Source organism: Nannospalax galili, unplaced genomic scaffold (genome assembly GCF_000622305.1).
Source record: "Nannospalax galili isolate Female #2095 unplaced genomic scaffold, S.galili_v1.0 scaffold188, whole genome shotgun sequence".
Classification (NCBI taxonomy): domain Eukaryota; kingdom Metazoa; phylum Chordata; class Mammalia; order Rodentia; family Spalacidae; genus Nannospalax; species Nannospalax galili.
The window spans coordinates 7639939-7654679 of record NW_008360325.1 but is presented as its reverse complement, the minus strand read 5'-3'; the positions used below and the strand labels follow the sequence as shown (position 1 = coordinate 7654679).

Genomic DNA, 14741 nt, shown 5'->3' with positions numbered 1-14741 from the left:
TATATTATATATATATTTTTTTACCCTAGTAAAAGTTCTGAACCTAGACATTAATTTTCACATTTAGTTTTCTGACGTTTGGCTTTCTCACTATTGTGGCTAGCACGTGAGGGCTCTTAGGAAATGCACGTGCACCTCAGAGTGCTCATCCTGACATCTGTGTGACACAGCCACAGTCACAGTGAACTAACACAGTAGATCTCTGCCAGCCTTTTCCATGTACCTTTTCTCCTTTTTTTTTTTTGGTCTTTTTGAGACAGGGTCTCCTGTAGCCCCAGCTGTCCTGGAACTCACTGTGTAGACCAGGCTGGCCTTGAACTCACAGAGATCCACTTGCCTCTGCCTCCCGAGTTCTGGGACTACAGGCGTGCACCACCACACCTGGCCCTTTTCTCCTTTTATAAGGTAAGGTCTCGAACCTGCTCTGTAGCCCAGGCTGGCTGCACACGTGAAGTGCCCTTCCTACTTGAGCTTCCGAGTACTAGGGTTATAGACATGAGCCACCATACCTGGCGTCCTGTTATTCCTGTCCTTGAGTTCTTTTTTTTTTTTTAGTTTTTAAAAAATATTTATGTGTATGAGTGTATTGCCTGCACATATATATTAACACCCCTGTTGTGCAATGCTCTTGGATGTCAGAAGAGGGTGTCAGATTCCCTGGAACTGAAATTACAGACAGTTGTTAGCCACCATGTAGGTGCTAAGAACCAAACCCGGGTCCTCTTCAAGGGCAGCCAGTGCTTTTAGCTGCTGAGCCATTTCTCCAGCCCTGTGTCCTTGAGCTCTTTAAAGGCAAAATCTAGACAATTAAAAATCATATATTTGTACAGTCAGATATGGTGGTGCATACCTTTAATCCAGCTGGCCAGCCTGATCTACACAGTGAGTTCCAGGCCAGCTGGCTGGAGACCCTGTCTCAAAAAAGACAACAAAAACAGAAAAATAAAAAACAACCCACAAAACAAATTTTTTTTTTTTTTTTAAACGTGTATGTGTGTATTGCCTGTATGTAGGTAAGTGCATCCATGAAGTGCCCATGGAGGACAGAAGAGGCTGTCGGATCCCCTAGAAGAGGCTGTCGGATCCCCTAAAGAGGCTGTTGTATCCCCTAGAACTGGAGTTTTGGACAGTTAATTGCCATGTGCGTGCTGGGATTTGAACCTGGGTTTTCTGCAAGAACAGACAGTGTTCTTAACCGCTGAGCCATCTCTCCAGACCCAAAACAAATATTTGTAAAAGAGACTATTAACAAAGTAAAGTTACTTTCAAAAACTGCTCAAATGTCCCTATCTCGTTCATTTTTAAATATAATCTTGTTCAAACATTTTAACTTGATAAAGTGAAATGCCAGTGTTAAAATTACTTGATGCCTTTTAAGTGTTGTTTTTGTTTGTCTTTTTGAGATGGGATCTCTCTGTAGCCCACTTGGCCTGGAGCTGACTATGGAGACCATGCTGGCCTTGAGTTCAGAGATCTGCCTGCCTCTGCCTCCCGAGTGCTGGAACTAAAGGCGCGTGTGTACGCCTGGCTATTATTTTTATTTATGTGTGTAAGTGTACTGACTGCATGTATATGAGTGTGCCCATGTTGTGTAGTGTCCATTCAAGTCAGAAAGGGGTGTTGGAGCTCCTAGAACTGGAATTATGGACGGCTGTTAGCTGCCATGTCAGTGCTGGGAATCAAACCCGGACCCTCTGCAAGAGCAGTCAGTGCTCTTAACTCCTGAGCCATCAGTGAGTTTTAAAAATACAGATTTCATCTTTATTTATTATTGCCTTATAATTTTTTTTCTGTATAAATTTTCTTAGACTTGCTTATGACATCTCCTTGGTATTAGTCAACACAAGCAGAACTTCTTACAGTATAGAAAGGGTTTTAGTATATTTTGTGAGCTAGTTGCATTTCTTGGTGGAATAATTTGAGGTCCCATGGCTTTTGCTGATACAAAACTAATTTTAGTCTAAAGTACAATTACAACTAAGCTCTGAATCTCCTGGTACTAAAATTGAAACGGTTTAGGTTTGTTATAGTATGAATATCCTAATTTTAAAAAATTTTAGTTGATTTATATTTATTTATTTATTATTTGTTGTTTGAGATGGGGTCTCCCTGTAGCCCCAGCTGGCCTGGAACTCACTATGTAGATCAGGCTGTCCTTTAACTCATAGAGATCCACTTGCCTCTGCCTTCCAAGTGTTGGGACTAAAGGCGTGCACCACCACACCCAGCTATTTTTATTTATTTGTATGAATGTTTTTTGCCTGCATATATGCAAGTGCACCTGTGTTATGAAATGCCTGCAAAGGCCACAAGAGGGGTATTACGTCCCCTGGAGCTGGAGTTATGGATAGTTGTTAGCTGCTGTGTGGGTGCCGGGAACTGAACCCAGATCCTCTGGAAGAACAGCCAGCCTTCTTAACCTCTGAGCCATCTCTCTAGCCCCTAAATAGCCTCATTTTGAAACTCTCCTTAACTGGGTCATTTGTTGTCTGTTTATGAGTACTGGTGTTAAAACTTTTAGCATATCACCTAGGTATAGTGGCACATGTCTACAGTCCCAGCAGTCAAGAGGCAGAGGAAGAGGTTGCTAGATCACTGCCAGCATGGGCTGTCTATACATAGTGAAGCCCTGTCTCAGAAAACCAGACACAAAAACAAAAACGCAGATGGAAATATTGGTCTTGGTACACTGGCCTAGATATTGGAGGGCTTTAGATATTGTGAGGTTGTTTAGTTCAGTTTAATAAACAGTTCTGTTCAAAAGTTCTTCACGTACATAGAAATGGTAACATGAAGTGAAAATGTCCTGTCACAGTATATGGCGAAGTATTCCTCTGTAGGCTTTTGGTTCTTGTTATCTCTCTCTCTCTCTCTCTCTCTCTCTCTCTCTCTCTCTCTCTGTCTCTGAATTGAACCCAAGGCTTTATAAGCAAGCACTGTCTCACGAGTTCCACCTCCAAACCCTTAAAATCTTTGGTGTGTGGAGAATCTCAGACATGCACGAAAGCAGGTGCTTGAGCTAATGACCAGCCGTGCTTCATTTACATGTCCACTCTTGGCTCTGCCCATTGTTTTGACCCAGCTCTGGGTGTACTATTTCAGTCATAAAGATTTGAGTGTGCTTCTAAAAAGGACTTAAAGCAAACAAAACAGAATATGTATGCTGTTGCTGACAGTATGTGTAGTGCATTACTGTGTGTAGTTTACTCTTATAACTTATGTTACACTTTTCTTTTTTTTGGTCTTTTTTGAGACAGGGTCTCCCTGTAGCCCCAGCTGTCCTGGAACTCACTATGTAGACCAGGCTGGCCTTGAACTCACAGAGATCCGCCTGCCTCTGCCTCCCGAGTGCTGGGACTACAGGCGTGCACCACCATGCCTGGCTATGTTACACTTTTTAAAATATATTTTATTTATTATTTTTATTTTATGTGTATGAGTGTATTTGTCTGCATGTAGGTAAGTGCACCTGTGATGTGCGATGTCCACGGAGGACAGAAGAGGCCATCAGATCCACAGGAAATGGAATTACGGACAGTTGTTAGCTGCCATGTGGGTGCTGGGATTTGAACCCAGGTCTTCTGCAAGAACAGTGTTCTTAACCTCCAAGCCATCTCTCCAGCCCCTATAAGTTACACTTTAAAAAATACCTATTATTAGCCAGGTGAGGTGGTACACACCTGTAGTCTCAGCACTTGAGAGGCAGAGGCAGGTGGATTTCTCTGAGTTCAAGGCCAGCCTGGTATACATAGTTCCAGGCCAGCTGGTGCTACAGGGAGACCCTGTTTCAAAAAAACCAAAAAAAAAAAAAAACCCAAAAACAACCCCCCCCCAAATCCTGTTATTTATAAGTCAAATATTCATACCTAAAAAGCATAAAGACCTGAATTTAATACCCAGCAGTCACTCAAGAGGCCAGGGATGGTGGCACATGCTTGTAATCCCAGTGCTAAGGAGTGGGTCCAGTGAGAGACGCATGTCAGAAAACAAAGTGGATGGCTTCTCAGGTTGACCTCTGGCTTCCACATATACATGTGCACCTGCGCACTTAAATTTTAGTTCTTTCTATTTAGTAGTGCTGAGAAAATAGTGTTAGTATAGTTTTTTAAGATTCATGGAGCAGATATCACAAATCTTGCATTCTTTTTACAGTCTTAATGGCTTTTACTAAGAAGAGGGTACATGCATGTGCATGGGTGGATGCTTGTGGGGTGTTGCATTTGAGAAGGTTAAAGTGATGTCTTCATAGAATTTCCTAACCCTTTTTTACTAATGGTCCTGAGTTTCCTTCTGGGGTCATAATATTGCAAATCTGCAAGGTGGTTTGATCAGGAAACAAAGCTATGTCATGGATTTAATGGTTTGGGAAATGACTGTTCCGGTGGTCGTGGGCTACAGAAACAGCTTTTATCATGTTTATGAGATTTTTGGTTCTTAATAAAGCCAAGTTCAGTTACTTAATCCCAAAAAGCCCCTTTAAAAGTTAATTTGCAATCTTTAAGGTTATACTTCATCTTTCAGGATTGATTATAATTTTGGAAAATTTTAATAACAGCGTTAATTGGCAAAGAATCTAAATTTTTCGTTTTGGAGAATAAACTTTTTTCTTTAAAAACAGGATGAAACAAGTGAAGATGCTAACTGTCTTGCTTTGAGTGGACATGATAAAACAGAAACAAAGGTATACTAATTTAGCCTTTAGAAATACATACACGGTTAAAAATACAGAAAATATGATAGAAATATCTGTAGAATGTTGCACTGTAATCTGCACAATAGCTTAGTTTTTCCTAGTACTGTTTTTAGAGAAATTATCTATTCATTTGTAATGTCAATTAATGCGTAAAACTGAAGCATTCCAATAGTGTGACAGGAACTTGTAGTTAAGGAGCAAAGATTGTTTGGTACACATGAGGAAATTATATTATTACTGAAAATCCTACTAATTGGAGGAGGGGAAAGGGATAAAGGGAGTAAGGTGTTTCTGACTGAAGAAATAACGGACTGCTTCGTGAAAGGGGGTAGCAGCCTTTTGAAGCAGCCCAGGGAAGGGTACTTGGGATCTGAGGCAGTCAGTGAGACTGTCAACGCACTATCAGCTTTGACAGTTTGCTTTGATGGGAAATTGTTTTCAGCAGATTTTGGTTTGAATGAGGTAGATAAGAAGAGATTGGTTTTGTCCATACTGTGAAAGACTTAGGAATATCATCAAATTGAAATATACTGAAGGCTTACCTTTTCCAACATAGCCACATTTCCATAAAGAATGTTTTAATAAATATTCTTTTGATGTTTTTCAAGCTTTTGTGTGTTTGCTTATATGCCAGTGCCTTTGACTTTTTAATTTTAATGCACTTAGTAAGCCAAGAAAGACCGTTCATGTTATATAACCTACAAAATTATTAGACTGCATTGAAAGATGATGCATCTATCATCTTATTCAACTAATATTGTTAAAAGTTGTCTCCACCGAGAACAAGCTTGCCTTTCTTGTAGTGTCTCAGCATTGTGACTGTCAGCCATCCCGTCATGTTTACGAGGGTGAGCTACTAAGGCACATAGTAAGCTAAACTTAACTGTGCTCCTGGGCAGACCATTCTCCTTGAAAGGCTCCACTTCTCCATTCTTACTGTTCATACCTTGTTTGCCCTTTGCAGCTTCACAGGAAAACCATGAGGTTTTCTGTCTTCATAATTCAAAAATAGGTGTTTTAGAAGTGTTTTTATCCGTGTGTTTTCATTTGTGTATATGCGTGTTTTGTGCACTGCCTTAGGAGAGTTAAGTTGCAGTGGAACAGTGTGATTCACCTTGTATTTTCTAACAATACTTAGAATTGGGGCACTGATTGTTGGGCAGAGGAAGGTAGGGATGACCATAAGGTGGGACTACTTACGAATAAATTGGCTACTTTTAATTACAGATATGGGATGATTTTTGTGCTTCTGGGTAATTTTATTTGCTAACATTGTGGCAGTTTTTCCACATAGTTAAAACTGGTTTATGTTCTGTTAGTTATTGTATATCTTTATTATTTGCTTAATATGTCCAGGTTAAACTAGTTGGAAAGCCATGAGATATTTTGATCATGCCTTGTACTTTTTGAATGTCTGAAATGCAGATCCAGCCTATAACAAGGCTTAGTAAGGTCATGTAATGTGGGTGTAATGTAGTTATACCTCTTGATCCTCCTGTTTCTAATTATCTTTCTCTTTAGCTGCTCCACCCAGTTATGTTTTTATTTTTAAGTCTGTTTTCTCCCTCCCCACCCTTTGTCTCATAGGAACAAGTCGACACAGAGACGAGTACGGCTCAGTCAGACGCTGTGCAGACAGCGGCTTCTCTGTTGGCCTCTCAGGTACTGAGTGCAAAGAGCAAGGAGAGCTCTGTCGGTGTCCTTTCAATGAGTGGTAGATTGAATTAAAGGGACTTTCAGACTAGACGATTAAAATTATGTTTATGGAAATGATTGCTGTAAGCCTAAAAGTTCATTATAACAAAACGGTAGCCAGGTGCTGGATTTGGAGCTGGGGTTTCTGTTTTTAACTGTTAGGGTACTGTATCTAGTCGAGTGCTGGCATACTCTGCTCCGGCTGTGGTGAGAGCATCAAGTTTGATACTCTCCTGGGCTACAAAGTGAGAGTCCCTGAAAGAAAAAAAAAAAAAAGGATACCTGACTTGTCCCCTTACACTGCCAGTCATTTAAACCCTCAGCCATAGATTCATGGTTTATAAATTTTATTTATAGGTCAAAGTGAAATTAAAACAAAAGTGTGAAGGATTTGTTTACAAGGCTCATGAGTTTTTTTTTTTTAAACTTTCATTCATTCATTATTAAAGTTCAGTTTGGTTTTTGAGATAAGTTCTCTGTAGCCTAGGCTAGCTTAGAAGTTGTATATAGCCAAGGGTGGCCTTGTACTCCATCTCTTGCCCCAGCCTCCCCGATATTTTTATTTTTAAGATGTGTTTCTATCCCAGTTTAGCTTTTGGTACTGATTTTCCTTCAGTTATTTAGTTTAGAATACATAATTCCTTTGGGTAATTGGAGTTCATACTCCCGCTTGTGACAGTTCTTTCCTGACATTTGGTGTCTTATTTGAATTGGTTTGTGAGCCTTCATTTTGTTCCCGAAACAGTTGTTTTCTTCTTGAATCCTTTTAAATTGTAAAAACAGCAACTGCCAAACTTAAAGTCTAGATCAAACTCTAGCACAAAATACTTTGTTAACCTGAGTAGCCTCCAGTGTAACTACTAAAGGAGGTGCTGCCACCTCCGTGATGTCATACTGTTTTAGTTCAAAGTTAATTTGGTCATCTAAAGACATGCTTTTCATGAATTTTGATTTCCACAACCTCTAAATATATAACTGTAGACTCAGTTTCTAAATATTCCTTATTTCTATAATTTTTATCTAATAAAAGGTGAGCGGAAACTAAGCACAAGAAGTGTGCGTCATGTTGATGGGTGTCCACATAGACTTCACATGTGAACTGTCCTTTGATGACGATTCTATCTTTTGGTTCACCATGTTATATCCTAAGCAGCTAGATGTTTTCGGTTTATCTTTCTGAATCATCTCTACAGCAGTTAGGAGCCTTTTAAGAGGGTTGGGGTTTTTTATTTTGTTTTGTTTTTGTTTTTAATGAGTAGAATTTTCTTGCAAATGAAAGGATTTATAAACCAGTCAGAGCTAAAGCACCTAGATTATGCTGGTTTTAAAAAATACATTCTCAGCCGGGCGTGGTGGCACATGCCTTTAATCCCAGCCCTCGGGCGGCACAGGCAGGCAGATCTCTGTGAGTTGGAGGCCAGTCTGTTCTACATATTGAGTTCCAGGCTAGATGGGGCTACAGGTAGACCCTGTCTCAAAGACAAAAAAAGAAAAAAAAAGCATTCCCATATTTTGTGTATAGGAACATAATTGTTTCAGAGAAAGTGATGATGTCTAAGAAGCACTGTTCGGTCTTTAGGTATTTGCAGAATTGATAGGATTTCTGATTTTGCTCTTGTATAATGCACACATTAAAGGCCAGAGGTAGGGAGATTGGCTTCAATTTGACAGTTGGTGAAGCTGGGTGATGAGGACATGCTATCTGCTTTTGTGTGTGTTTGGAATTTTCCAATAAACCCTTTTATAATTTATTCTCCTTTTTGAATGTTACAGATATTTTGTGATTTAATTTGTGTAATTTAATTTTAAAAATTCTCTAGGATAATAATTGTCCAACTGTGTAGTTAACTTTATAATTTACAGTGTCAGAAAATAGTAAACTGATAATTGCTGCTTTGTGTATAAGGTGAACTTTAAGTATTCCCCCACATGGGGGTGCTCCAATACCTCTTAATATTACAGCTGTTGGTGTTGGAAGTACATTGCTATTCAACATTAACCTTGTAAATATTCTAGGTGATTGATTATTAGTGCAACATGTTTTTAAGACCGAATTTGAAATTGCTTGAGAGTTTTCTATGTATCTTCAAAATATTGTTAAAGTGTGTAAATCTTGGAAACTTAATACAGTATACAATCTATGTACATTTAAGTCATGCTTATTTGCATGGCATTTTAAAGTTTGAGTTTCTTTTTTCTCATAATAAAGCTCCATTGTCCCTAGAAGTAGAGAGGTCGAAAGTACATCTCGCTGTAAATGACTGTGCTCTAAACCATGATGTGTTCTTTGCTTTCATTCTCAGAAAACATCCAGTACAGACCTTTCTGATATTCCCGCTCTCCCTGCAAACCCTATTCCTGTCATCAAGAACTCAATAAAACTGAGACTGAATCGGTAAAACCACCTCAGGGTCCATAAACAGTATCTGCCAACTCAACCTGTTGTCTTCAGATGCTAAAACAAAAAACTAAAACAAAACAAAAAAGGAGCACGGAGGGTAGAAGACTAGACATGGCTGGCAGTGGGTTAGGCTTTGGTGACCTCCCTTACTGGGCTGCAGCACTTGATCGGAAGTCCAGGTTAGTATGCGAAGCCAGGAGTACCATTATTACTGTGCTAGCACAGTTGCATTACTGTTTCGGGACGATTACTGCCTTTAAGCGGGGGGCGGGAGGGGATCAAGCTGTTTGTGTCCCTAATTGACATCTGGATTGGATTTATGTTTGATGCATTGTTTGAAAAACTTGCAATACAAACTAGCATAAGAATTCCTTATTCTGATGATGCACTTTTATGTATTTTTTATTAGAAAGTAGAACTAATTTTAGATTTTCAGCCTAATGGATTTTCATTTTTTCCCAAAGAATTTCCTTTCCAGTTAGTCTTTGAGTTGGGTGCCATTGTGCGGTGCTGCACTGTTAGCCTCAGCAGGATGAGAACTCATCTGGTTGAGTCCTCTGAGGTAGCTGTAACCCTTAACATGAAATGCCAGTTCTGAGAGATGCATTTGACGTTGAAGGAGTAATTAGAGAATACTTGGTTTCGATGGTTGTGATTAGGAGGTGCGTACTGCTGCTCTCCATGCAACTGTCTCCTCGTGCACAGGTGAGCGGCAGCCAGCAGCCGTCTGCATCTGCTGCAGCTCTGCTCTTCTGACTGCAGTCTGTTATCTTCAAAACAACACCTGTTCCTCCCTCTTCTTTTTCTTTTCCCTTTTGCTTGTATGCACAAGGTAAGACTTACTTCACCAAAACCTAAATGCCAGTATTTTCCTAAGCCATGACATGAACCAGTGCTCCTGTGGCTCTGTGTCACAGACGCTAAATTTTGGTCCCGTGCCTGAAATTTAGAGTGGCCCAAAAGTAATGCCCATGAAGCTTCTCTGCGTGGACAGCTGTGTGCCTAGAAGAAGACTTTTGTACACTCCACAGCTCCTGTTCCTTGATGTTCAATTTTAAACGTGGGCAAAAGGCATTTTCTCCAAGATTTTTAAACTTTTTATTTTTAACCGGTTTACCAAAATTTGTCAGTGACTTTTACATACAGAAACATTTTAAAAAATCATTTCTAGCAAGCACTTGACATTTGGTCGGCTCACTACTTTGAAATTTTGTTTTGTTCTGTCAAAAAATTAGGAAATGTTTAAAGAAAATAATTTCTCATAATTAAGCTGCAGAATTCTCATCCATCTTTGTGAAGTCTGAGGGATGCCAGATGTTAATAAACTGATTTCTTAATCTGGACAAAACAAAGCTGTAGTAGATCTCTGAGCATGTTTTCTGACTCTTCCATTGCGCTCCATTCTATCACACATGCATTTTTCATGTTAAACTGCAATTACTTAAACTCTTCCCCTGTCCTTCTAAATTAATTTTCCAAAGTTGGAGTGTAGTCTTTTCCCCATAGGCTCTGCATTAACTGAGGCTTCTTCTCACCACCACGTGCTGATGTGTGGTACCCAGGATTTCTGCTTGCCTGTCTGCCTCTGCAGTACCTTGCCCTTCCTCCACCTAGATGAGGAGACGGTCAGCTTGCTGGTGAAGTGCAGAGGTGTCTGTTGGTGTGGCTTCAGAGTTAGAGTGACATCACCAGGCACAGATTTAGTCTTGTCATTTTGTTTACACATTGGGGGAAAAAATTCAATTTATTAAACGTTCCATGTAACTGCATCCAAGTTTTTCCAGGCTGGAAACTTGGGTCTTTTCTGTGTAGTGACTTTTTAATTCTAGTTTTCATAACCTGGAGATCAGACTGTTGCTTTCGCATGATGTAAGTAGTGTCTCATGACTGGAGTTTGCTTTGTTTTATAGTATCTGTACTCCTTGTATTTTTCAAGAGCTATTTTGTAAACAGATGATGTATTTCTCCATTGAAAACACAATAAAAAAAAAAAAAACAGCACAATCCCACAGTTGGCTGATTTCTTTTGACTGTTTTCCCCTTCATTTATTTAACTGATTCCACTTTCAAGTTTGTAGTATGGCCCTAAGTGAAGATTTGGAAATTAACTTGGTGTGGTTGTATTGGCAAAGATTTGTTTTGGGTTAGCCATTTGCAACCTAATACTAATTCTTGTCTCACATAATAGGTATTTGTTTTTCATTAATTGATCTGTAGGGATGAAAATATGAATATAGCTATTACTAATCACTCTGAACTGTTCTTCCCTCCAAAGTATTTGCTCTGTTTGTGGACACTATGACCTGCCTGTAGACATGGAGACAGTGTCCTCTGAACACATTTCCCAGCTGGTGGTTCTCAAAGCAGTTTGCGTTTTACCTCTCATGTCAGCAGGGGGCACTGTTGGTTTTCAGTAAATTTTTAATTGTAGCCCATGAACAGCCAGAATCCTGTTTCTTATTTTACTAAGTCCAGTTCAGGCATATTTTTGTAAACTACCACATTGCATGGACGAGAGTGAAGTGCTTTGAGATTGTGGTGGGCAACTCTAGGTGTGGTTGTCTTAGGTGTTTTGGGTGGACAGACCTTTTCGTAGAAAAGCCTTTTTCTGAGGGAGGTAACAGCTGTGCATGCCATCCCAACCGGTTTGTTTTTTTTTTTTTTTGGTTTTTTTTTTTTTTGAGACAAGGTCTCCCTATAGCTCCAGCTGGCCTGGAACTTACTATGTAGACCAGGCTGTCCTCCCAACTCAAAATGATCCACCCGCCTCTGCCTTCCGAGTGCTGGGGTTAAAGGTGTGCGCCACCACACCCGGCCTAAAATCCCCAAACTCTTGATGCCTTCATTAAATACACAACTTCAGAGGAAGACTTACACTGAGGCAGAACCCAGCTTTGGGGCTCACTGGGTGAGAGTGAAACCATTGTGAAGTTTGCTTCTGGCTCACCGCTATCCCTACACACATCTGTCTACCTTGGTGGCAACTAGACGTGGGCCTGGATCTCACACTTTGGTGAGAGCTAGCACCCACGTGGTCTGTGAGCATTCCGTGTCTTGCCGACTTAGTAAAATGATAATTGAAAGTTCAATGCTTGTGGCTCGGGGTAAATTCTGGAGTAAAATTTTTATTTTTCTAATTAGCACCTCTGTTTCTTTCTCTACACAGAAAAAATATTGTAAAGCTCTGCATAATGTTAACTCTGGCTGCATTCACGGTGGCAGCAAACGATCACCAGCTCCAAGTAGTCACTGACATACGAAAGGACACTCACTAATGCACACAGACTTGTAGACTGAACCTGGGAGACTAGTGCACTGACAGTGCATTCTGAAAGATGAATTGTTTTTCTAAAAAGGCATTGGACAAGCATTTGAATCTTTTGCCTACTTTAATTCTAATAAAAATGAATAGTACGATGAAATTGGTTGCCTTTTAGCTTGTATGCTTTGTTGTATTTTTTAGTTCGTATTTCCCTTCCTTTAGCTTTCCTTCAAGCCAAAATCATGTAGAAACTGCTTTGACTCAGACCTGAGCTTGGTAAATGAGCTACATCTTGTTCTGTTTTAAGCATGGCCTTCATTCATAGAGAAACGAGCAGCGTTTAATTCTGTGTAGCGTTTCTCATACCTATAGAATCAGTTAACCATTTATCACCACCTTAAAAATCAATGCTGCATTTCATTTTTTTCCCAAGGCTAATGGTAGAAAAGAGAGAGAGCTAAAGAACTGTGTTGTGAGGGTGCTTTGCATATCTGTTTTTATTTTTGTTATTGCTTTCTGTTTTATTTTTTGATGGGGCTGGGGGTAGAACCCAGGTTCTTGCACATGATAAGCACTCTACCACTGAGCTACGCCCACAGCCCAGAGTGCTTTGTGTTCTCAAAAGAAAGCACAGGCAACTTCATTAAATACGGTTAACAGTGTTGGGAACTAATGACAGGATGTGTATTCATTTTCAAACCTTTGTGTTTTTCTGTGCGTTTTTTTTTTGGCGGGGTGGTCTTTTTGAGACAGGATCTCCATGTAACCCCAGCTGTCCTGGAACTCACTAGGTAGACCAGCCTGGCCTCGAACTCACTGAGAACCTCCTGTCCCAGCACTTGGGAGGCAGAGGCTAAAGGTGTGCACCACCACGGCTGACACCTTTGTGCTTTTTTAAAATACCTCTTAGCACCGGGTCCCAGATGCTGTGTATCACAGCCATGGCTGTTCTTTTCCAGTCCTGATTTTATGTACTTGGGGACGTCATTTTGGCCTCCGTTTCTCCCTCAGAGACATACTTTTGTCTCTGTGCATCCTAGGAAGCTGATAAAATCACAAGTTTTTGTAGAAAGCGGTGGGATTTAAAAGTACACTTTCCCTTTCCTCATCCTCTCCCAGTTCACAGGGCTTTCCGTGAAAGGGAAAGGGTGGGGTCAGTGCTGCGCTCAGGTTTGTATTTCAGAAACCTCAGTTGTGAATCATGATTATAGTCTTAATCTGTTATCCTATATAAATCGTATTTTCAGATAACTAAAAGAGCATCTCTACGAAGGATCCAAACAGCCCATACTGGCCTCAGGCTTCTGAATTCTGCCTCTGGCTCAAGGTAGTCATGTTTTTAGTGTAATTTAGACAGTGCACTCACTTGCTAGGTTCACAGGGATTACCACCACACCCAATGGACATGGAATTTTTTTTTGTGTGTATGGGTGGGGGTGTGCGTGTGTGTGTGTGTGTGCGCGCGCGTACATTTGTAGAGGCCAGAGAACAATTCTTGGGAGTCTGTTCTCTTCTTCTACCATGGGTTCCCAGAGATCCAACTCAGGTTACTAGGCTTGTGTGGCAAGTGCTTTTGCCCACTGAGCCATCTTGCTGGCCTCTGGTTTAGGAATCTTGAGATTTAAAGATTTCCTCCAGTAGGGTGGGAAATGTATTCAAACAACCACCAAACCAACAGTTTGTTTTAAAGCATATTTTTGGCTTTGATATTTCCAAGGTACAGAGTAATGTTCTGTGCCACCCAGCTTAGATAGAGTCTGCCTGTATTTATTTTTGGTTGTAAGAATGAATGTATGCTCAGCACTCCTTGCTGGGTCCCAGAACTGAGGAAAGCCCAAAGACGTGTTGGTTTTATCTTCCATCGTGGGGTAAACAGAGTCTGGAAGGGAGAGGTCTGCTTTAACTGGGGCCTGGGCTCCTGTCACCCCTTCCGTCTTCTAGGCCTCTCTTCCACTGGGGCACAGTCTGGGCAGCCCTGTGACACACAGAAAATGTCACAGTGTCACAATAGTGTGAATTCAGTTGTAAAGTAGTACCAGGGTCTTAATGTCTTGTGACATTGCATGAGTAATCCACTCTGCTCAGGTCTGTGCAACAGATCAGTCGATGGAAAGTATCAACAGTGATCCCAAATGTTACGTTAGCTTATCCTTTTGGACTAGTTATGGTGTAGTCAATTCCTAAATGACGAAGTCTTGCCCTCGGAGGTCAGGTGCTACCTCCTTTGGAACTCCACAGAGAGCGCACAGCTAGTGTAAGCTTTAAAACAATCTGGATGGGTTTTGTCCTATAGTTGTGTGATTCTGGCCTGATTGATAGATATCTAAGTCTCTTAAAATATTTTCCATGCCTTTTAGAAGCATTTCTCGTAATTTATAAGGGTTATTTTTGATCCAACAGATTTCATGCTGAAAATAAGTAGCTGAATAATTCAAACATTTAGGTTTCATGGGTTTCTTAACAGTCATTGCAGACATTGATCTCAGTCTTGTGTGTTTTCTAATAATGTCACGTAGTCCTAAAATAGTTTAAACTTTGGGGGGGGGTTGGAGGAGGGGTGTCTAATAGAGTTTTTGCTCTAAAAGAATGTCTAGAAATGCAAAATGACAAAGGTTCAAAGTGGGGTTCAAAGGGATTCTTTGTCATTGCCGCTCCCCCTCTGTCTGTCATAATGCAGATATTTTGGGTTC

The 14741-nt window shown here is 40.4% G+C and overlaps 1 protein-coding gene across 3 annotated transcripts in view; it reads left to right on the top strand.

Moving 5' to 3' along the window:
• Papola (poly(A) polymerase alpha) overlaps nt 1–9843 on the top strand; it is a 61550-nt gene extending 51707 nt beyond the window's left edge. For all 3 annotated transcript variants that reach the window (XM_029559954.1, XM_008825651.3, XM_008825653.3), the window contains 3 exons: nt 4619–4681; nt 6281–6355; nt 8692–9843. In XM_029559954.1, coding sequence (XP_029415814.1) covers nt 4619–4681; nt 6281–6355; nt 8692–8787 — 234 coding nt within the window. In that variant the 3' untranslated portion in view covers nt 8788–9843. The remainder of the gene's footprint in view (nt 1–4618; nt 4682–6280; nt 6356–8691) is intronic.
• Nucleotides 9844–14741: the final 4898 nt, after the last annotated feature.